This window comes from Mauremys mutica, chromosome 23 (genome assembly GCF_020497125.1).
Source record: "Mauremys mutica isolate MM-2020 ecotype Southern chromosome 23, ASM2049712v1, whole genome shotgun sequence".
Classification (NCBI taxonomy): domain Eukaryota; kingdom Metazoa; phylum Chordata; order Testudines; family Geoemydidae; genus Mauremys; species Mauremys mutica.
In genome coordinates, this window is record NC_059094.1 from 15,032,368 (window position 1) to 15,055,485 (window position 23,118).

At 48.5% G+C, this 23,118-nt stretch overlaps 2 protein-coding genes across 4 annotated transcripts; both read left to right on the forward strand.

Moving 5' to 3' along the window:
* Positions 1-5,782: 5,782 nt before the first annotated feature.
* CCDC28B (coiled-coil domain containing 28B) lies at positions 5,783-12,547 on the forward strand. 2 transcript variants are annotated; one of them, XM_044997463.1, is made up of 6 exons: positions 5,783-5,922; positions 8,611-8,837; positions 9,255-9,424; positions 9,715-9,869; positions 10,128-10,150; positions 11,502-12,546. In XM_044997463.1, exons 2-6 carry the CDS (start codon positions 8,677-8,679, stop codon positions 11,554-11,556), a joined length of 564 nt encoding a protein of 187 aa, XP_044853398.1. In that variant the 5' UTR covers positions 5,783-5,922; positions 8,611-8,676; the 3' UTR covers positions 11,557-12,546. The 2 variants fall into 2 exon arrangements, with proteins under 2 accessions (XP_044853398.1, XP_044853399.1); XM_044997464.1 differs by having other exon boundaries at positions 5,884-5,922; positions 8,499-8,837; positions 11,502-12,547.
* A 1,137-nt stretch (positions 12,548-13,684) lies between these two features.
* IQCC (IQ motif containing C) lies at positions 13,685-22,088 on the forward strand. Of its 2 annotated transcripts, none has more exons than XM_044998203.1 (5): positions 13,685-13,838; positions 16,513-16,656; positions 17,323-17,665; positions 19,204-19,325; positions 20,851-22,088. In XM_044998203.1, the coding sequence occupies exons 1-5, from the start codon at positions 13,791-13,793 to the stop codon at positions 20,890-20,892; spliced, it is 699 nt and encodes a 232-aa protein (XP_044854138.1). In that variant the 5' UTR covers positions 13,685-13,790; the 3' UTR covers positions 20,893-22,088. The 2 variants fall into 2 exon arrangements, with proteins under 2 accessions (XP_044854138.1, XP_044854137.1); XM_044998202.1 differs by having other exon boundaries at positions 13,686-13,838; positions 17,320-17,665; positions 20,851-22,076.
* The last annotated feature ends 1,030 nt before the right edge of the window (positions 22,089-23,118 follow it).

Below are 23,118 nucleotides of genomic sequence, written 5' to 3' on the forward strand. Positions count from 1 at the left end.
AGTAACCAGGGAGAGCAGGAAATGCTGGGCATGGGGAGGGTCAGTGCTCCGACGCCGACGCGTCACTAGATCCATATAGCTGCTTGTGGGGCTGCACCATAACAGGGCCCTCTTTTGTGTGTTAGGAGGAAGCATTGATGAGCTGGGAGCCAGTTCAGCATTTTAGCAAGAGCTGGGGGCAAGGTGCAGTACATTGTACCCTTTCCACACAGGATGCTGATGCTATGTCTACACTACAGACTTCTGCCAGCAGAGCTTTGTCGGTCTGGGGTGTGAAGAGCGAGCAATGATCACTGACCGACTGAGCTGTGCCAACCAAAGCTACTAGTGTAGATCCAGCTGTCCCACCAAAACAGAACTTTAGCTTATCTTGCTCAGGGCAGCTGGAATAAGCAATGTCAGCAGAAGCGCAGTCTTGCTGGTTAAGCTGCAATCACACTAGGAGTATTTTGCCTGTATAGTGCTCTGTTACAGTATAGTGTAGACATGGCCTGAGCCTGATGGCCTCAAACAGCATTCAAGGAATCGGCTGCTTTACCTCAGGCCTGTCCCTTTGTTCATCGCTTGCCAAACACCGGCATGGAGTCTTGTCCCCTGTTCCTCCTCCCCATCCTCTTCTCCTTGGTGCCATGTAACCTCAGTGGCACTGAGCTGCAGTTTTCATTTTTGCCCTTGTGGGGATGTGTCACTCCAGATGAGCCCAATTTTACACAGGTCTTGTGGCTGTCGTGAGTTGGGCTTGCACTGTATCCTGTCCCCAGGCAGAACAACCGCTCCTGCTCCTGGTGAAGCTGGGGGTGGCAAGGAACCAGCCTACCCAAGTGAGGATTGTCTTTGAGCGTCCCTTCAGGCGGTAAGTGGTGCCTACGCTCGCTCAAGGAGAGCTAGAAGCAGGGATTTCCATTAATGAGATGTAAAGGGATGAGATCTCAATGGAAGCACAGCTTCTCCCTGGGCTGCTAGGCAAAGAATTGAGTAATGCACCAGCCCACGGAGCCGGAGGCCTTTGGGTGCTGAAAACTGCCAGGCTTGGCTTTAAATGTAAGGCGTCAGAGGGAAATTGATGACTCTTGATGCCATCCCAACAGCCTACCCCCTGTGAGGGCCTTTTTCCTCAGCTTGCTGTGTGACCCCTTGTACTAAGCACTCCTATGGCTGACCCTGAGGATCTCCCCAAATGGTACCTCTGAAGCACCAGTCCTGGCACGGCTGTTAATAATCAGCTGGAAGGGACTGAGGACTGGAGGGCAAAAAGCGGGTGGTGTCTTTTGAAAGAGGAAGGGCTTGGCAGGAAGCACCTATGAGGAGATGGTGCCCAACCTCCACAGCTGTCCTGGAAGTGGATCCTGCTGCTGGAGCCTGTCAGCACTGCAAGGTTGGCAGGCAGCATCCGTAAGGCTAGTATTGCACCTGTGGTGAACCCCGGCAGGAGACAGACCACTGTGTCCTTGCCAAGCGGCTGGGTTGCTGCAGGCTCTGGCATGTGGTGTTCCAAGAGGGGGATTACGTTCACCCAGCTGGGCCCAAGCCCTCCTTTACAGCTAGCTTTTAACATTTCCTTACCAAATAAAATGTGGTTCTTTAACTGGACAGTGCACTGTTACTGCAGCCGGCCTCAGTCACAGCACACGTGAGTTGTGTGGTCGTTAAAGGTAAAATTTCACTCCTGTAAATAGCTTGGCGGGACACCTGCCATGGGAGCACCTATGCAGTTTGCTACCATTTCTTGATAATCATAGTTCAGGCCATCTGGAAGAAGAACATGCTGAAGAGGTAGCTCCTTCGGTTTGATGTGCTGTGTATTACAAGTCATGTGCAGGAAGGAAAGGGGATGTGATCTTCATAGAAATGTAAGGCTGGAAGGGACCTCAAGAATTCACCCAAGTCCAGCCCCCTGCGCTGTGGCAGGACCACTGCTCACTGCAGTCTCACACACAGCCCAAGGTTCCCCCCAAAAGGCAGCAGGACCCCTTCCATGCTGCTTTCATCTCCCTGCATGTGTTCCCTTTTCTGACAGCCTCATCTAAAGCAATGGCACCATGAAGGGTCAGCCTGTTCTCTGGACTCCCGTTAGAGAAGGGTTTGTTACAGGCTGAGTCATTGCCGTCTCAAAATCAGAAACATATTTGGTGAGAATTAAATGGCCAGACAACCTTCAGCTACCTGCTGGTTTGTAGTCCCCTTTGTTGAGGAATGGAAGGGATGGCTGTGTAAATCATCTGGGACCCACAGGCTTTTACTCAGCTCTTTATACATCCAAGTCGGATACAATGAGATCTGGGTAATTAATATGTGGGAATCTTTCCAACAATGCCATAAAAGCCCAGATCCCATCTGCTCTGCATGGATTTAAGGACATTAGACTAGCTGAAATTCTTAGAGCATTTTCTGTGAGGGAATGGGTTGGTCGTCTTATCCCTGAGCCAGCAGTCAAATTAGGAAATTGGTGGTGCTTTTCCAGACTCCAGACACAAAGCCAGCTTTGCCTGCGTGAATCACCCAGGCAACGTCGCTCAGGATACGTCTATGCTGCAGGTGGGAGCAAGCCTCCCAGCCTAGCTCAGCCCAAGTTAGAGTTGTAAAAGTAACCGTCTACTTCAGTCTTTTACAGTATGTGTTAACCCCATAAGAACAGCTATGCTGGGTCAGACCAAAGGTCTATCTAGCCCAGGGGTTCTCAAACTGGGGGTTGGGACCCCTCAGGGGGTCACGAGGTTATTACATGGGTTGTCACGAGCTGTCAGCCTCCACCCCAAACCCCGCTTGCCTCCAGCATTTATAATGGTGTTAAATATATTTAAAAGGGTGTTTAATTTATTAGGGGGAGTCACACTCAGAGGCTTGCTGTGTGAAAGGGGTCACCAGTAAAAAAGTTTGAGACCCATTGTTCTAGGCCATATCCTGTCTTCCAACAGTCGCCAATGGCAGGTGCTTCAGAGAGAATGAACAGAACAGGTGGTCATCAAGTGATCTAGCTTTTGTGGGCTACAGCCCACTTCATCAGATGCATAGAATGGAGCATTTAGTAAGGAGATATATATACACATACAGAGAACATGAAAAGGTGGGAGTTGCCCTATCAACTCTAAGAGGCTAATTAATTAAGATGAGCAATTAGCAGCAGGAGGAAAAAAAACTTTTCTAGTGATAATCAAGATGGCCCATTCCAGACAGTTTGAGAAGAAGATGTGAGGATACTTACCATGGGGAATAGACACCGAGTACCTTTCCCAGACCTGAAGAAGAACTCTGTAAGTTGGAAAGCTTGTCTCTTTCACCAACAGAAGTTGGTCCAATAAAAGATATTACCTCACTCAGCTAGTCTCTCTTAGGTGAATGAGGCAGTTCACACCTCTCCGAGCCATTGTTCCAGGCTCTCTGCAGATTTCTCTCTGCTGTAGATATGCTTGGTTCACACGTTTGAGATTTTATTCACAACCATAGCAGTTAGAGACTTACTTATTATGATTATTTTATTTTATGTATGAAAGCTGAGATTGTGGAGAACAAGATGACAGATTGAGACAGGTGCCATGCCACTGTCCCACTGCAGACTAGCCCATTCTGGGCCCTGTCAGGAGCAATATTTCCCCTCTCTATATCATTATGTGCACCTACCCACTACCCTGCGAGGGCCCACAGGCAATTCCTATATGACACAGTGTACAGCAGGGTTTTGCCATCAATGTCAGCGGGAGCAGGATCCAGATCCATGAGGATGGAAGGTTCAAGAGAAACGGCAGAATCGGTTTTAGCATGGTCAATATTTTAATAATTTTTTCAACATTAAAAGTCTGTTTAAAATCATGATATACTTATAAAGGGATTATATTCATGCTACAGCACATGTGTAGTAAAAGTATTAATAGCTTTCTAGAATAATTTTACCAATACAACATATAACATGGATACTATATATTTTAATATGTAATTTAGTATTATCCTACATCAGTTCAGGGCAACTGCACCTGCATTCCTCCTCTGTGGTCCAGCAGGGCACCCACTCTAGGCTGCCGGCTCCCCAGCTCTGGCCTCTCTTGAGTGGAGACCCATGGTTCTCTCCCTTCAGATCAGGGTATTTCCAGGCTGAATGGTTGCAAGCACGTTTTCTCAAGGTAAAAGCAATACAGACAAAACATAAAGACAATCAAAGAACCTCCACACATGCTAATAAGCTTTCCAGAGATCACCCCAACTCCAACATGGGCTCTGGCTGGTGAGCAGCCCTTCAAATCCCCACACAGGTGTTTTCCAGTGGTTTCAGTTTTGTTAACACCCTTTGCTCAGACCAAGATCCATCGTGGATCGGTGAGTGAGTCCTTTATCCACAATGGGGGTCTTCAAAGAGACCATGAAAAGGTAATCAGCCAGACAATGGGTCCTCTCCTGGAGGCAAAACCTCCATAAAACGAGTTATTGACTAATCAGAGGAATTATATTAGCATACTACTCCTGCCTCCTAGGGATTTCCCAGGAAACCCACTTAATTTTAAAAGTTCATATTGTTTCAAAAAGTCATTTGAAGTTCCTACCATTTCCCAAGATTTACATTAGTCGTGCCTCCTAGGAAAATTACATACAATCCCATAATGACCTATAAACAACTGTATTTTAATACCAGCAACACCAAAGGTATTGAATTTAATTTAGTAAGGTTCATCCAGGAGATTGCCCTGTTTGCCACAGTGAACTTTAAATATATGTCTACATAGTATTTTGGACCAAGCCTCCCAGCCTGGGTCAACAGACTGCCCGCCCCCATGCTTCAAAGCCTAAACTCCGTCTCAAACTGAAACTTCAAAGCACTGTCAACACTGGTATTTGTAGTGTTCTAGCACAAGCCCCTCTGGCCCATGTCTCTAGACCCCAGGCTAGGAGGCTCACTCCAAAATGCTATATAGACATTCCTTAAGAGTTAAAAAAATCACGAGTCAGGCCCCAAAAGTCAGGAGAATGGCTCAATTTTTTAAAATAGTAAATGTCAAATTTTGTGCTTTTAGGGGGTCACATTTTAAAGCTTTTCTCTGCAGCCAGGAGGGCTAGAAGCTGACTTTTCTTTTAAGCTGAGATAATCACATGACTCCCTGAGCTGGGGCTTTAGGAAAAAAAGACCCTATGTTGTGAGACTCAAGATAAAATTGTGAGGCTCGGCAACACCATCTCATTTTAATGAGTCTAGCGGTTTCAATACACATTTCTGCTAAAAGGAAAATTGGAATATATTCCATATAGGAAAGGAAAAGGTGAGAGTGTGCTAGAGCAGGGATTCTCAAACTGGGGTTCAGGACCCCTTGGGGGTCGTGGGGTTATTTCATGGGGGGGTGACGAGCTGTCAGCCTCCACCCCCAACCCCGCTTTGCCTCCAGCATTTATAATGGTGTTAAATATATAAAAAAGTATTTTTAATTTATAGAGGGGGTTGCACTCAGAGGCTTGCTGTGCAAAAGGGGTCACCAGGACAAAAGTTTGAGAACCCCTGCGATAGAGGCTCTGAGCCAGATCTTCAGCAGCTGTGAAGCGACACTCTGGCGGCGCCCCGTGCCTGAGTGATCCTGTCTCACACCAGTTTCCACGCCACTGGAGCTGTTCTAGGTTGCACCCATCTCACTGCCAATGAACTCAGGCAGGAGACCCCAAGGACATGAAATCCAACCGCTGGGCTTGAACTCCGCTCTCATGAAACGGGTGGCAGTCACTGAAGTCAGGGCAGGGGAGACGTTACAGGGGAAATAAGTCAAAATCTGCCCCTCGTCGTGGGAGTGACCTGAGCTCCGGACATCTGCCTGCCCCCGCCCGAACGCGAGGGAAGCTGGAGGAGGCCCCTTTCCCTTTAAATGCAAATTGTTGCGTGGGCCCGGCTGCTGTTGACACCGAGTCTTGCAGGGCGCTCAGCCGCTGGGAGCAGCACGAGGGGTTCCTCAGGTCAGTTTCACCTCTTAGGGGGCACGGCACGGGAAGGGAGGGGTGGTGGAACGGAGCGGGGCCGAACGTTCCCTTTTGGAACGCTGCCCGGCTTCATTGTTGCTCTGCGGGTTCTGTTGCGTGCACGGGGCTTGTGCAGTTTTATTCTGCAGCTGCTTCTGCTGTGGGGTTTTTGAGGGGGGGAACAGGGAGGTTAGAGACCATGGTGCGGGAGTCCTGCAGTTTTCTGGGAAGAGGGGAGGGGAGGCTGGTGGTGTCATCTTGATCTCACACTGTGACATTTCTCTTCTCTGGACGTTGGCTCCCCGGGTGCAGCGAACTCCCCAGGCTTGTAACGCTGGGGTGGAAATGAAAATAGGTTCTGAATCTGCTAATTGACTGTCCAATGTCTGGGGGATGGAGCTAAATGCAGTGAATATGCTGCTGTTATATATTTTTTTAAACGGGATACTCTGGAATAGCCGGCTGGGTAACTTATGAATCACAGCCATTTTCATACTGAACAAAGAGGGATCTGTTTCCACAGCCTACGACTGGGCTTTGATCAGACCCAGCAGCTAAGGCTTCAGCTGAGGTGCCATTGTACAGAACAATGGGAAATGAGTATGGAGGAAGACTAGCAGGAGCCCTGCTATGTTTTATTAAAGCTTGATCAATAGTGCTGGTATAAAAGTCGGAAGGAACCCCCGTTCTGCTGAGATATAGCCACAGGGCTGGGTTTGGGCTTGTTGGTTCGACCTGCCAAAGTGTTCCCATCGGGTCCTAGAAGCAATCCAGTGTAATTAGGAATCCTAGACTGCAGTAGTGCCTAGAGGCCTTGATTGGGACCTGTGCTCCATTGTGAAAGGAGGAATTGTGCAAACACACAAAAGCCCTGTACTGAAATGTACAGTCTCTGAAGAATATAGCAAGAGAGTTCTGCATAGCTTAGAGTGATGGGCTAGAGCCCTTCATGTCTTGGTCACAGGTTCAAATCCCAGTCAGCAGCACATTAAAGCAGTCGTCATTCAGTCACCTCCTATCAGGTGTATGTTTAAAACAAAACAAACCCTTTCAGTTGGAACTAATTAGCCCCTGGCTGATGGTTCTTGTTGAGGTTGGAGATCCAAATAATCTTTCCCTGCCTGATGTGATTTCCCCTCCACCCCCACAGACTTGTGGGACGTTGGGGTGTGTGAATCTTGCCCTGCCCCATCTCGGGGGGGGGGGGGTGCACAGTTTGCTCCCCGGGGCCTCTTTTGCCTAATTCTTAACAAATAACAGACAAAATGACTGAACAGTCTTTCATTTGTTCATTTAAATATAAAATGTTGTTTATAAATAATACTAGCTTGTGCAGGTCAAAAATCACTGCAGGTAATTAATTAAATAGAAATAAACCCAGAGCAAGAGTCATCAACACCCTCCTCTAATTCCTCTTGCCTTTAAAAACCCCCAACATGTCATTGACCTTCTCTTCTTGACCTGGACTCTTACTCTGAGCTTCAGCCCGCTTTTCCAGCCTGGCCTTTTCTGTTTGAATGTAATGGGCCAGATCCCGAGCTGGTATAAATCAATATAGCTCCATGGATGTCAATGGGTTGGGTCCCCAGCTGGTGTAAATTGTCCAACTCCTGACTTCAATGGAGCTATGCTGATTTAGGCCATCTGAGGATCCATCATAGGAAGATACAATCTGCTGGTTGAGATTACAACGGATCAGTGTTAAATGCTTGCTTGAGAATGTCACTTTAAAAAGCAGGATTTTGATTCTTCTTAAACACTAACATCTTTATACAGAGCGTGGAGAACAATTGAATAGCTGCTTCATTTCCTTGCCCCCACCTCCCTGTCTTATTAGATACAAAGAGAGCCTTGAAATGTACAAATATACTCTCACACAGAGTGCATTTTAATATTTTAGGGGACAGATGTAGAAAGAAGAGAAAGTAAGACTTTGGGAAAGGCACCAGGGGGAGAGAGAGAGAGAGAGACCCAGGGTATGTGGTTGTTTGGATATGTGGGTATTTTAAATATTTCTTCTTGGGCCTTGAGAACCAAATACATCCCCTCAGGCTGTGATCTCATCTGATTTTGTTAAGCAGGGTCAGGCTGGGTAAGTGCAACAGGCCCCGCTCAACATAGTGACTGGTTTGACAATGATACTGCGGTTACTGCAGCTTCCCGGGGCAGTGAATAGTCAGTGTTCGGTGGCCCGCACTGTACTCTGACAGGAGACCTCCAGTGGTAACACAGGTGCCTGTGGATGAAAGTAATACTGACCCCCAGTGCCTCAGCGTGGTGCTAGGGGTCCTATGCCATCTTCTGGATGAGAGGCAAAACCAAAATAGTGACCTTCAGCTCGGACAGAACTGGCGACCTAAGAGCATGAGCCACTACAGGCCTGAGTCTCCCAGCTGGGACCTGCAGCTGAGGTCTGTCATCAGTGGAATGGTCAAGGTCTAAATTTTCAGTCCAGATTCCAGAGAAAATAATAATAATAATAAAAAAAAAAGTAAATTAAAAAGATTTTTGGGGCTCTGTTCAAAAGCGTCTGGCTTGGCTCGCGGTCCGCTGATTGATTACCCCTGTTGCAGATGATCCACACGGGAGCAGCTTCTGTCTGCACTTGAATAGCTGAAGCTGGAGAAAGGGGGTGAAAGAGGGGCTTTGTCTCCCTTGTGAACAGCGTCTCCTTTTAATGCCCAGAGGTTCCTTGCTGCAGTGGGTTACTGAGCCTGCGACTGGCCCCTGCCTGGGGACCGAGTTCTCAAGATGGAAGACAAGAAGAAGAAGAGGAGTCCAAAGCCTGGCTTAGCTCAGCCTGTGTCGTCCAGCGCTCTGCGCAAACTGCCCGTCCCCACCAGCAAAAGCACCACCTTCTCTCTGGGGCTGCCTCACCTGCCCTCGCCAAAGCAACGGGCCAAATTCAAAAGGTCAGTGCTGGGGGGGCTGGGATGACGGGGAGCCTGCGTTACAAATGCTGCATGTCCCCAGGTATTAAACCTGAGATTGCGAGCACCAAAACCACACAGGCCACTCCTGCTTGAGCTACCCAGGGCTCGAGTTGTGCCCGAATGCTCTGCGATGCCGGCCGGGCACTTTTGTGGAAGGTGAAGCAGCGTTCCAGTACAATCACTTACTGCAAATGCCGGGAACACGCTCCAGAAATTGTTTTTTAGGATTGGAGCTACAACACTAGCTCTCTTTATCTGTAAATAGCAGGCTGCTGTACTTACAAAGAACCATGAGCTCCTTGGAAGAAAGAGAAGGGTAACAAGTTAGGAGGCTGCATCTCTCGGCATGGAAAGGCCTCCAGCCAATGTTCATGTGAGTTTGTATTTTCTATTTAGGGTGAACAAGGAGAAATCTCGTCTGCCTCAGCCTGGGGGCAGTGGGGGCGCAGCACTGGGGGCCCCTCTGCAGCACTCCTTCCTGACCGACGTCTCGGACGTTTATGAGATGGAGGGTGGGCTGCTGAACCTGCTCAATGACTTTCACTCGGGCAAACTGCAGGCCTTTGGTAAGCAGGGGGCAATTCCTCTAAAAGGGGGTTCATCAGCCTGAATGGGGTCCCTAAAGCATCAATGCCTGGCCCTGGGGTGCTGGGAGCTAGGGCCACCCAGAGCCACCATGGCTGGCACTGGAAGATCTGGCTAATCTGGGAGGCTCCTGCTAGCAGTTGTGTGATGTCTGGGGCAGGCCCAGCCCATCTGTAATGGAAACCCCAGGAGAGCTGGTTAGGAATCTCTACTGCAAGGGGATGTGTCTTGGTGGTTGAGTGTAACCAGGTCCCCCTCCTGGGCGGCACAGGGAAGGAGTGCTCCTTCGAGCAGCTGGAGCACGTCCGGGAGATGCAGGAGAAGCTGGCACGCCTGCACTTCAGCCTGGATGTCTACGTGGAGGAGCTCTCTGAGGACCAGAAGAAGACGGTGGCAGATAGTAACTTAGATCAGCTGCTGACTAATGTGAGTACCAGAGAGTTCTCTCCTCGTGGGCTGATCCCTGAGTTGTCCCTCGAGAACGCATCCCTGTTCCCTCCAAGCCTCGCACTTAGACCGTGCCGCTCTTAGTGACTAGCGCAACGGGCCCCGACCCCCTCTGGGGGCTACCACAATACAGATAATGCCCCCTAAGAATCTTCAAAGGCAAAGTGGGGCCCTGTTTCCCTTTATTGTCAGAGCTGCTTGTGCTTGTTCTAATGATGCTTCTGTTTCCCTTTTCAGTTGGAAGAGCTCAGCAACTCCATGTATCCTTCTGCCGGGGCCTATGGGGGCCATGGGATTCTTCAGGGGGCCTGTTCTGTATGTGCACAGCTGGGTGACCCCCTCAGGCAGGGAAGGGAAGAGGGAATCCGCTTAGAGACACTTGATCACCACTCTCCAATATCTCCCCAGACCATGGCATTGGATCTGAGGTGCCATTAGTAGCTGGTCATCTTCTGCCAGAGACTCTAGGCAGGGAGCCCTGTAGAGCTTGGAGGCTTCTTGGGAATTGCTAGGGGGTTCAAAGTAGCCAGGACTCTGCTGGTGCCAAAGGTTTCCAGGCGAGCCTGTCATGGAGACATCTGTAGGACACCGTTTTAGAGGGAGGGTTGGGTTGGAAGGAGGAGCCTGAGGGTGGGATCTGGAGGTGTAACATCTCTGAGCGGCACAAGCCATGCTTTGCCCGTTAGAGGGAGCCCTAATGCACTGAGCCGGAGCGGTGATGGATGCTGGCTGGAATCCACTTCTAAGGGTAACCAGGCGCCACCAATGGAGTGAGTAATGTGGCTGAGTCTATGAAGGAGCTGGATAACTGTGGGACCAGTTTGAATTAGCATGTGGTACTGGCCACTCTTGGAGACAGAATCCCAGCTGGGGTGGCTCGGTGGTCTGATCCAGTATGGGAAATCCTGCGTCACCGGCTGTGCAGGATAAGAGGGAGAAAAATTTCCTGCTTCAGGGTGTCAGTGCTCTCTGTAGAGGTCAGGAAGGAACCCTTCCCCCATCTCTGCCATGCACAGACTATGGCTGGAGGGAGGAGACCAGGCTTTTTATTGGACCATTGGTCTGTCCTGTTGGGGCAGGGAGATGCTATATTTATGGATCATTGGTCTGATGAGGCGGGATACTGCATGGTACAAACCATTGCCAAATCCTACGTTCCTGTGCTGCACAGGCTACCGGCAAGGGTGCCAGAACCTTTGTACAAGTGGGGGCAGGGGCACTGGTGCTGGACCGGAGGGGCTATGGGGCCATGCCCACCACTTTTTAACATGGATGTAGTTTGGGCGGGGGAGGGTGGCGTTGCCCCTCCAAACTGCAAGCCTTGGGCAGGCATGGAACGGCCCAGCCCCTGCCAGCGCCACTCCGTGCCTGCCCAAGGCTTGCAGTTTAGGGGGGGCAACACTGCCCCCGACCGCCCCAAACCATGCCCATGTTAAAAAGTGGAGGGGCCATGGCCCCTGGGTTCTCCTGGTTCTGGTGCTGTTGCTACTGGGTACAGAGAGACTGGCTCAGTTAGAAGGTTTGTGTTAGGAACTCCAGCCTCTCCTCCCACAGCTCAGTGACGAGGCTGCAGCTTGATCAATTCTTCTTCTTCCTTAACATAAAACTCAGCCAAAAGCTGCACCTAGCGGAGAATCCAGACCTGGAGGACGCTGCCACTGCCTAGCTGGCTGCCTGGTCCCTACATAAGCAACAGAGGGCAGCATTGAGGATTCTGGAGCCAAGGGAGAGCTCCACCAGCTTGAATTTCTGTCATGGCCACCTCTGAACTGTACAGAAATGTAGGCGTATAAAAGGAAGGACACCCCTAAGAGAAGGGGGTTGGGGGTTGGGCTGGGGGAGGGGTATGTTGTCTAATAATTTTGTATCAAAATCCAGGATTTTTAGAGCATCCGAAAAGGCCAAACACTGTCAAGGTAACTTGAAAAGTGAACAAGAAAATCGTAGAGGAAAGACGGGGAATCAGCAGTGCTGGATTCTCTCTCCTGATCGCTTCCCAGCTCACCATGTGACCTTGGGCAAGTCGCTCGCTGCACCTCTCTGTGCCTGAGTTTTTTTCCTCCCCCTTCTTTTAAAAAATGGGGTTAATGATACTTGAGCAACCTTGTATAAAGCTTTTTGAGATTCCTGGATAAAAGGTGCCATAGCAAACAAAGCATTGTTAATGGGAGATAGAACATTTAATTTTCAGGCTGTGGGTTCCACTCTGATTCAGTTTGGACCATTTGAGGGGCTGTGAATGAAATGAGTTTGGTGGGTTTCAGTCAGGTTCCTAGTGGACAAACAGCTACATCACAAAACCTTGCAAAATACTCCAGGCCTTTTGTAGAAATTCTTTCTGTGTGGGCTGGGTAATATTTCCATTCCAACAAGGATAGAAGTGGTGGCTTTGCTAGACCAGACACCAAATGTAAGAAGAGAGGAGTTTAAACAACTAACATTTCTACACTTACACACACATCCACTTTTAAACAGCTAAGCTGCTTCAATTTGACACTGAAGGTGAATAGATGAGTGTATGTTTACATGTCAGAATGTTTTTCTAGTAGTAGAATGTAGCACTAAATAATGAAATTGTAATGTAAATAAACTAGGTGTGGTATTTTGCTGTTTTCACCACGACTTTAATTAATGTGTAAAGAAGGAAACACGGACGGAAGTTTAAAACACAGGAGTGAGTAGCCAGGACTCCTGGGTTCAGTTCCTGCATCTTAGAATCATAGAATCTCAGGGTTGGAAGGGACCTCAGGAGGTCATCTAGTCCAACCCCCTGCTCAAAGCAGGACCAAACCCAACTAAATCATCCCAGCCAGGGCTTTGTCAAGCCTGACCTTAAAAACCTCTAAGGAAGGAGATTCCACCACCTCCCTAGGTAACCCATTCCAGTTCTTCACCACCCTCCTAGTGAAAAAGTTTTTCCTAATGTCCAACCTAAACCTCCCCCTCTGCAACTTGAGACCATTGATCCTTGTTTTGTCATCTGGTACCATGAGAACAGTCTAGATCCATCCTCTTTGGAACCCCCTTTCAGGTAGTTGAAAGCAGCTATCAAATCCCCCTCTCGTTCTCTTCTGCAGGCTAAACAATCTCAGTTCCCTCAGCCCTAGGCTTGTGATTTTCAGAAGTGACTAATGGTATTGGGGGTCCAATGTGAGACACCTGCATGGGGCCTGATTTCCAAAAAATGCTGAACATGTTCCACCTCCTTTACAATGTCTTGGATTAGGCTCCTAAATACTGAGGCTTGCTCCTGTTTTGCAAATCTTGTCTATTAACCGCTCTCTGCCTCAGTTAGCCCATCTGTAACATGGGGATGAGGATGAATGGCGGAGGCATGTGGGTAAAGCACCAGGAGATACTTTACCACAGACCGAGGCAAAGTTTCCCTTGGAAAGCAGTGGGTTCCGGGCAGGGGTGCACCCAGAATTTTGCTAAGGAGGGGGCCAGGTTACTGGCCCAGCTACCCCAAATCTGAGGGGCAGAGTGATGCCCTGTGCTTGGTCACAATGCCGCTCGCTTGCATTTGGCCTGGCCACCCCTCCAGCCTGCCAGCAGGAATGGGGCTCTGCTGTTCCATCACCCGGCTGGTTGGGGGGCTTGGGCCCCCTTTTGCCCCTCCAGAGGCTAGGGGTTCAGAGGGGGAGCACCCAGCCTGCGTGGCGCGTGGCCATGGGGCCCCTCACTGCCCTTCCCCTACTGCCAGCCCGGGGGGGGCTGGATTTGGGTGGGCCCGGCAGTAATGGGGCTCCTCCCCGCGCGTGACCGCCAGAGGGCAGACACTCCCGCCGGCCCTGCGGGGCGGGGGGCGGAAGAGCCCCTCCCCTGCCTGCTGTCGCCACTCGATGACGCCATCGGTCGGAGCCCGGTTACCAGGCAGCGCCCGCGCCGTTTCGGGTGGAGATGGCGCCGGAGCAGCAACGGCTGGTGAAGGGGGTGGCGAGGCTGCAGGTGAGGCGCGCGGGCGGGGCGGGGGCAGGCATTGGGGATAAGGTGGGGCAAGGGCTGGGGGGGCTGTATATCTGAGGGGGGGGGTGCAGCTGGGGTAGGCCTTGGGGGGTATATCTGAGGGGGGGTGCAGCTGGGGTAGGCCTTGGGGGGTATATCTGAGGGGGGGTGCAGCTGGGGGAGGCCTTGGGGGGTATATCTGAGGGGGGGTGCATCTGGGGCAGGTCTGGGGGGGGATGTATATGTGAGGGGGGTGTGCATCGGGGGCTGTATATCTGAGGAGTGGGGGGGTGCATCTGGGCCAGGCTGGGAGGGTATATCTGAGGGTGGTGGTGCAGCTGGGGTAGGTCTTGGGGGGTATATCTGAGGGGGGGGTGCAGCTGGGGTAGGCCTTGGGGGGTATATCTGAGGGGGGGGTGCAGCTGGGGTAGGCCTTGGGGGGTATATCTGAGGGGGGGTGCAGCTGGGGTAGGCCGTGGGGGGGTATATCTGAGGGGGGGTGCAGCTGGGGTAGGCCTTGGGGGGGTATATCTGAGTGGGGTGTGCATCTGGGGCAGGTCTGGGGGGGGGCTGTATATGTGAGGGGGGTGTGCATCGGGGGCTGTATATCTGAGGAGTGGGGGGGTGCAGCTGGGCCAGGCTGGGAGGGTATATCTGAGGGGGGGTGCAGCTGGGCCAGACGGGGGGTATATCTGAGGGGGGGTGCAGCTGGGCCAGACGGGGGTTATATCTGGGGTGGGGGTGCAGCTGGGGTAGGCCTTGGGGGGTGTATATCTGAGGAGTGGGGGGTGCATCTGGGGCAGGTCTGGGGGAGTATATCTGAGGGGGGAGGTACAGCAGGGGTATGCCTTGGCGGGGTGTATATCTGAGGAGTCAGGGGTGCATCTGGGGGGAGGGGGGCTGTATATCTGAAGGGTGGAGTGATGCATCTGGGGCAGGTCTCGGGGGGGCTGTATATCTGAGGAGTGGGGTGATGCATCTGGGGCAGGTCTGGTGGGAGGGGGGGCTGTATATCTGAAGGGTGGGGTGATGCATCTGGGGCTGGGGCAGGACCCGGTGGGGATGACTGTATATCTGGGGTGGTACATCCGGGTGTAGGCACATCTTGGATAGACAAGGGGCAAAATTCTCTTAATCTATTTCTGCTGCCCCAGCTCCTGCTGTTTCTTGTGCTTATGCTTAGTCCCTGCTGTAAGCGGGTGCAGCACCACTGAAGGCAGTGGTGGACTGTTCTCTTACTCCAGGGCTGAGTTTGCCCCTCTGCTCTAATTTCACTGAGGGTATCACAGCTCCTTGGTGCTCCTGTCTTGAGTGTTTTTTCCTGTGTGTTTCATAGAAACAGGCACAATATACAAATAACATTAGGGGCCTTGATCCTGCACCACTGATGTCAGTGGCAAAATTCCCATTGACTTCAAAGTGGGCGTATTCAGAGTTTGCAGTTGAAAGTTAATTTGGATTAAAGTAGGGTGTGAATTTAAAGCACAGTAGCCATTCCTGAGTAGCTCCATGGTATGAGACATTGTAGAAAAGCCCTAATATGGTATGAATAAGTCACATGTTCCTTAAAGAGTGGATGCCTTTCTCGGACACTGTCATCATTGGAGCTTTGCTTATTCTCTCTCTTTTTTTTTTTTTCCCCTCTTCAGATTAATCACTTTCATCTAGAAAGTGACACTGACTAGAAACACAGTGAAATTGATGGGCTGTTTTCCCTGTCTTAGCCAGAAGAAATACAAAAATAAACCAACAAGTTGCCTAAGCAGCAACAGTAAGTTAGGGCCTGATCCTGCAAATATTCACTACCAGATATAATGCTCATGGCCATGGGTAGTCTATTTGACTTAAGTGGGACTACCAGGGTAGTTAGCATCGTGCTTTATAGCATTTGCAGTATTGGGCCCTAAGATTTTATTAATGATTGTTTCCATGCTAATAATCTAAGATGTTGTGAAGTAATAGTAATGTTAGGAACCATTAGGAAAGGGATAGATAAAACAGAAAATATCATCATGTCACTACATAAACCATTGGTATGCCCACACCTTGAATGTTGCATGTAGTTCTGATCACCTCGTCTGAAAAAGATATAGCAGAAGTGGAAGAGGCACATAGAAGGACAACAAGAATGACGGGAACAGCGTCCATACAAGGAGAGATTAAAAAGATTAGGATTGTTCATCTTTGAAAAGAGCTGAGTAGAGGGGAGGATATGATAGAGGTTTATAAAATCACAAATGGTGTGGAGAAAGTGAACAGGGATGTGTTATTTATCGGTGTCATAACACACTAACTAGGGGGTCACTCAAATTAATAGGCAGCAGGTTTAAAACAAACATAAGGAAGTATTTCTTCATACAACACACAGTCAACCTGTGGAACTCGTTGCCATGGGACGGTATGAAGGCCAGAAGTATAACTGGGGTCAAAAAAGAATTAGATGAGTTAATGGAGAATAGGCCCATCAATGGCTATTAGCCAAGATGGTTAGGGACACAACCCGGTGCTCTGGGTAGCCCTACCTCTAATGCCAGAAGCTGGGAGTGAATGACAGGGGATTGCCCTGTTCTGTTCATTCCCTCTGAAGCATCTGCAAATCTTCTCTGTGTTGGGAAACGTGGTCAACCATCTCTATGACTATTTGGGGATCTCTGTCTGGGTGTCTTATCCTTCGTAGGCCTGTGTCAGGGGTTATCTTGTGAGGAAGAGGTTCCAAAGCTTACAGGAGGACTATGAGAACACGGTAAAGGAGATTGAAGGGGATTTGGGTCCGTTGCAGTGGAAAGGACGCTTCATACCAACGCCTGTCTTTCCTCAAAAGGTATGGTCCATTCAGGTCATGGTATGCAGTCGCTCCTGGCAAAGGCTGGCATTGCTGATATGATCGGCATGTTCTGTCTGAATAGGGATTTCTTACAAAAAATGGTGTAGCTAAAATGGTATTTAGCACTTCTGCATGTAGCAGGTAGTTTCTGGACTTCATTACCACAATTTGTGCTTGGATTCAGAGTATGGTCTGGCTAAATGCTATAAATGCAGCCATATTGGGGGCAGCCATCTCACACTATAGACTGACCTAGCCATGTGTTAACCACTCGAATCATGGTGCTGAAGCCTGGAAAGAACAAACTGTCTCTTCTCCATGACAGACCCCATCTGTCCATAATACAGCCAGGCACTATCTGAGACTTGCTCTCTTGTAGTGTTTGAACATGGCTCATGAACAAGCTTTATTTAAAAAAAAAAATGTAGCTTGGAAATAAACTGTTAACCATTTCCCAAACCATGATCATTTAAAACTCTTTTGTGGGCAGAGTGAATTTCTGGAAAGTAGTGAGGAAAGTTTGGGAGCTGGTTACAAACATCTGCTAAGCAAGATCATCTTGGCCAGGAAGAACCTAACCTTGTTGGATTTTTTTTTTATTACTTCCCTCTGTGTGTTAACTCTCCTTCATGTTTAACTTCTCAAACATTGTTTCTCCAGAAGCAGATGAAAGTAAAGCGATTAATTGATCAAGAGTCTGGATCCAAAGACCATAACAACACAGCTAAAGGGCAGCAAAAGCATTGTCCTCTTGAGACACTAGAACCAGAAAAGGATTGTGACTCTAGGAGTTACATGAAACCTACAGCTCAGCTTCAAGATGAGGTGATGGTCTCAAGGGGTGAAAGCAAGAGAGTGAAGCAAAATTTAGAGTGTGATGCAGATAAATCCACTGGACAGGACTGCAGCTTATCAGGAGAGAATACGGAATGGAAGAACAATAGCAATGCATCATCTGTATGGAGCAACACTGTTCCGGAGATAGGGTCTACTGTAGCCAGCCAAGGTAAGAAACAGGAATAGGGATATACATTATAGCCAGCACCTCTGAACCCTTCCAGCATGGCATGTGTAACCTGGCAACATACTCACCCACCTGAGCTAGATTGTTGGAGAGACAAAAGCCTCAGGAATACAATAGAAAGACTAGAGCAATGAATCTCATCCAAGAGATCGCATAAAATGGAGTCTGGGTCCCCTCGCATGAGTTTCCTGGTTAAATAATATCTCCTCTCCAAAGTCTTGTCTACACTAGGAAATTATCCATTGCAGATATACATTATTTAACTGCAAGGACAAACTAAACTTGGTTCCACACCAGCTCAGAAACCTTGGTCAACCCCTGTTTGGGGCAGGGTTCCAGGTTTCTCACCTGGAAACCCCTCTTATCCAAATCCTCCCATTTTCTAAATGTTCTGCTTCCCAGTGAGCATCAATTGCAGGGGAAAGTACACCCTCTTATCCAAACTTTTGTTTGCCTAAATAAATTCCATGTCACCTCTTCCATTAGCATAGGGGAAGGGAGAGGCCCTTGGTGTATTTGAGATCAGATTAAAGATTTTTCTGCAAAACTTTGATCGCAAGCAAGCTAGATTTTTCTATTCCAATCAGCTTTATGCATACCCTTCAAGCTCATAGTCTTGCCTAGGCTGCGTAAGTTAGGAACAAGCTTTATGTAGCTCTCCTTTCTTTGTAGGTCCTAGAGACTAACTGAAGATCTTCAAAGCGGGCACTCTCTCATTGTTATAACCCCTCTACATAGGCACTATGATCAAGTATAGAGCAGAGTCTAGGGAACACTGTCTTGGAAAGACTGTAGGCTGTAGCCCTAGAGAACTCTGATAGTCCATCCGGATGGATTTTGTTCAAGAGCGTAGGGATTGTACCCAGAAAACTGTTTGATTTTTATCCTGTTTGTGGACATGCGTGCATGTGTTTGTTTTGACACAGTTGGAAGTAGGTTAGTATCCAGGGTCTCTCTTTCTTGATATACCAGACACAAGAAAATAAACAGCCTCTCATGGAGCCAGAAAGTGAATAATACAGATGGATTGGCCCAGCTTTGGCAGCAGTGACCGCACAGGAAAATTAACACACTAGCTTCTGTATAGTATAACTCTGCAAACCAAGGAAGATGATTGATTGCATTCCCCACATTCTATGAAAGATACACTAGAGGTTAACTTTCTAAATAGCTTGTTCCGAGGCTGTGTGCACTGCTTGGGTGGTGATGGCAATATGAGAAGCTAGAATAGTACAAAGTAGAGTTCTGGTTCCAAATGGGGTGACCTGCCCCTCTCTGTTGCAATGGATTGTTTACTTTGAAATCTGTTGACAGCAGTTTGTATGTTAAGGTGGTTAACTGTTTCACTGCTGATTGTTCTACCAAAACATTCAGTTCCCCTGGGATGGTAGGTGGAATTTGGGAAGAGTACCTCCCGTCTGGCCTCTGAACACGAGAGGACTAAAGGGAACATGGTTAGGCTATAAAACCAAATAACCCTTTTAAATAGAATTAATCTCTGTTTTTCCATTTCTGTGCAGAGCTTCCATTCAAGAGCATAAAACAGGAGCTGCCTCAAACTCTTCCCGACCTCCAGTGCTATCGAAATCACTTGGCCATGGAGCTGCTGTGGCTGCAACAAGCTATTGTGAGCCGTAAGAATGTAAGAGCCCGTCCTTGCCTCTTGTTGTGTTCAAAGGTTGGCTTGTCCAGACAAACGTTTGCAAGAGAAATCTTCAGTTAATCGCTGTGGTGGGGATTGGATTTCCAAGGTGAACATTCAGTTACATAAGATTTTAATCAGATGATGGAGGTGCTTTTCTCTCCTCTGGAGGAGATGATAATGCTTAACACTTGTACAGCACTTTCCATGTGTAAGCATCAGCTAATTAGATGAAGATCTGGCTGAGGTTAGCTATAGGTGTGTTACAAAGACTTCACTGCTCTTCTAGAATATACTACAGTCCATATTCTAAACCACACTTGTTCATCTAGTTTATCCAAATACATTTGTGAGGTAGGGTCTGTTATTTCTTTATTGTTGTGTTCTCTCACTTACATGCTAATCTGCCTTCAGTGCTAATCTCCAGGCATGAGTGTGAATTAGCAATGATCAGTTAGTAAAGAAATAAGGATAGAATAATGCTTATATTGTACCTTCCATCTCAAGGTCTCAAAGTGCTTTACAGATATGGGTCAGTGTTATCACATCCATTTTATGAATAGGGAAACGAGGTATGGTGAGGTTTGGAGACTTGCCTGAGGTCAGACTGTTAAGTCAGTGGCAGAGCAGAGGTAGAATGCAGGAATACTGACTCTCCTGGAAGTCCCTTGCTTCAACTGCTAGACCTCTGCCTCAGTTTCCCTCACTTTCCTACCAAGATGTGCATACAGAATTCTGTGTTTTCCCTGCAACAGTGGCTGGGATTAGTAATGCAGTCATTGGTGTGTTTCTTAGTAAGAGTTCCTGCTGCTGAAGGATACTGAGGGTTGACAATCTTACACGATAACCTACTCTAAAAACAATTAAATGTGGAGGATGTTGGCTAAAATGCCTGTTACTCTGCTAAGCAACCCAGCACCGGTAAACCTGGCACGCTGGGGCTTATTTGTAACTGTAGGCACAAAGTGGGAGAGATTTCTAGTTGCCTAAACCTAGGACTAAGGGTGAGATATTCCTGACTTTTGTTTCTGACTTGCTGTGGGACCTTGCAATTTGTGCCTCAGGGTCCGTGTCTATAAAATGGGGATCAGGATATTCACCTATCGTGTGCCTGCACATGCACACACAGGCTGGGTGGCACGCCCAGATGGGTGTGCATGCATGCACGGCTTAATTAAGTTTGTAAAGTGCTTGGTTGCATGTGATTATTGCTGTGTGTATACTTATCAACATCCCTCTGCTCTGTCTACTTGCTCCTCTTGCGAATAGGCAACATCCAAAGGACAGATCCTTTGCATATTAGAGCACTCTGCCTGGCCATGAGCAAGTAGCCAGCAGAGGGAGGAAGATGCCTAAATCTAGCCCTACAAGCCTCAGTTGCATTCCTTTCAATGTTTAAGGATTTCTCACCACATATGAGGACTCCAGTGGTAGCTGGGTAACCTGCAGAGACAGATGCTCCTCTGGTTTCAAGTCTAGCAGGATTTAAGCAATATCATCATTTGATTTCCTTTTTGTCTTGTAGTATTTGATCCTGAAGCAAAGGCTGGGGACTCCTGAGCGATAGGAAACTGTTTCAGGGGGATGCAGCGTATGCTCACCTTGTTGTGGAGGAGCAGCGTTCTCTGGGACTAGCTGGACTGTGTCCCATCCACTGCAGGAGAGGAATCGTCACGTGAGCAGCATGAAATGCCACTGCCTGGGAAAGCACTAGCTCCACTGTGGCATAGACGTTCCTCATGGTTAACTTGTGACTTCCACTGGGACTTTATTTGTCACATTCGTCAGAATAAGAGTTAGTTACAGTGAAGAGGTTTATTTTTAAACTTGAAAACTCTTGGTGAAGTCACATGTTCAATATCTGCCCCATGCTAAGGAGGACATTATATGTACTGAAGGGGTTATTACCCAGCCCTCACCCAGAAGAACCTCATTTCTGCTGACTGAGCTTGAGAGGGAAATCGCAGCCAGACTGATTTTTTTGTTTTATGTACTTTTCTTTAAAAGATTAGTTGATAATTTGTGGTTGAACTGAGCGGCAGGGAAGCAGCCTGGTGCTTTGAACACCAGGAATGGGCTCCCCTCCACGGAGCAGGAATGGCTTTTTTTGTTGTCAGCTTGCTGAGCCGTGTATTTGGAAAGAGTCTGTCTCCCACATACCATGACTCTGTTCCCAAGACTTGGAGATCCCAAAATACTCCATGGCCAAGCCCTGCAGACTTCACTCCGGCAGAACGCCGGCTGAGTGAGAACCACGAGGTTTGGCCCAGTGTGTACGGAGTGTATTATATAACCAGATGCTTTTCCTAGTGGGCTTTGTTGACTGTTTTGTTCTAATGGGCAACCCATGAACATCAGAAAAGGGGATTTTTCCCCAAGGCACGGTTGATCCCTATCACACACCCGTAACACTTTGTGAGTGCAGATGCTCTGGGTTCTGTCTCTTTCCATGTGCCATCATACACATATTTAATGTACAGCCTGGAACCATTCCAATGAAAGCCTGTGTCAGTTCCTGAACATACTCATTTGTTCCTCATTTTTGTTTCTGAATAAAGTATTGTCTCTGCCATTGGCTGGGCCATGTCTTGATCCTGCCACTTAGCACAGACGCTATCCAGTGAAAAGTAAAGCAAGCCTAACCTCAGTTGTAGTGTCAGATGCTAGGGATGGGCAGAGGCCATTGTTTCAGGTGACAGAGTATACGTTGAAGGAAAGCTCTCCAGGTGTAACTAGTTCACAATGTAAATAAAGCTCTTGGGTGCATCCTCTAATGCATATGTCTTCCTGGCCAACTGACTTGACTCCATTTAGTACAGACTAGCCCTGTAAACATATGGAGGGGTACTTCAGAATTTGATGGGTCCAGCCAATGTAAACTTTGAAACTCTCTGGGCTGGATTCTGGTCCTGTTGAAGACTAATGAGCTACTAACTTGAGCAGGATGAAGGTTTGGCCCTCTATGTTCAAGAACAGGAGAGGAGCTGTCACAGGCTGGTCTCATCACTTCCCCGCCCCACCCCTGCAGAGATGGGGAAATCAGTAACTTTGGGAATCAGGCTGGTATCTTGAATCTATGCTCTCAGCAGTGGAATAGAGAGCGGGAGAAGACGGGGGTAAGTATAGCTTTGTTTGCACTAAAATATTTTTTTAATAGCTGGCATGCAAGTAAGAGGTGTTTGGCTTGAATTCCTCTGCAAACTGGTCTGCAGTAGTTCAAGCTTCCCCCCCTAGTCCTGCTACCATCTTTCTACTGTAGGTACTTTTCTGCCTCCCCTTTACTACAGAGTAGGGACTTGAACCTGGGTCTCCCTGGTCGTGGGCTAATACCCTAATCACTGGTCTCTATACCCTAATCCGTCCTCTCCTGTAGGCCAGCAGGTTAGTTCAGTCCCATAGTCCATTTTGATGATGGTCGCTACGGGGCTAATTAATGCAAATGGGGGGGGGTGTTGCTTTGTGATGCAGAGGATAGTCAACTAGGCACTGCATTGGCACCTGCCAATCTCATATCACACAGGCCACTGAGCAGTTATCAGAGAGTGACAACTCTTCAGACACCTCCACTCAGCTGGATTTGAATCGCCACTGCAGAGGTAATCAGCCCTGTCTGCTCTCCTGAGCCATCCAATCTCCTGATTTCGGAGCTGTGCTGGGCTGTGAGGGTGCTGTTTGTGTGTAGTAGAGGAGAAGTACTGAGGAGCTGTTTGGTTCTCGGTTTGAGTGACTCAGCCTCCAGGCCAGCCCACAAAACTCCCTCCTCTTGCTGGGCCTGCAGCCATGGAAACGGCAA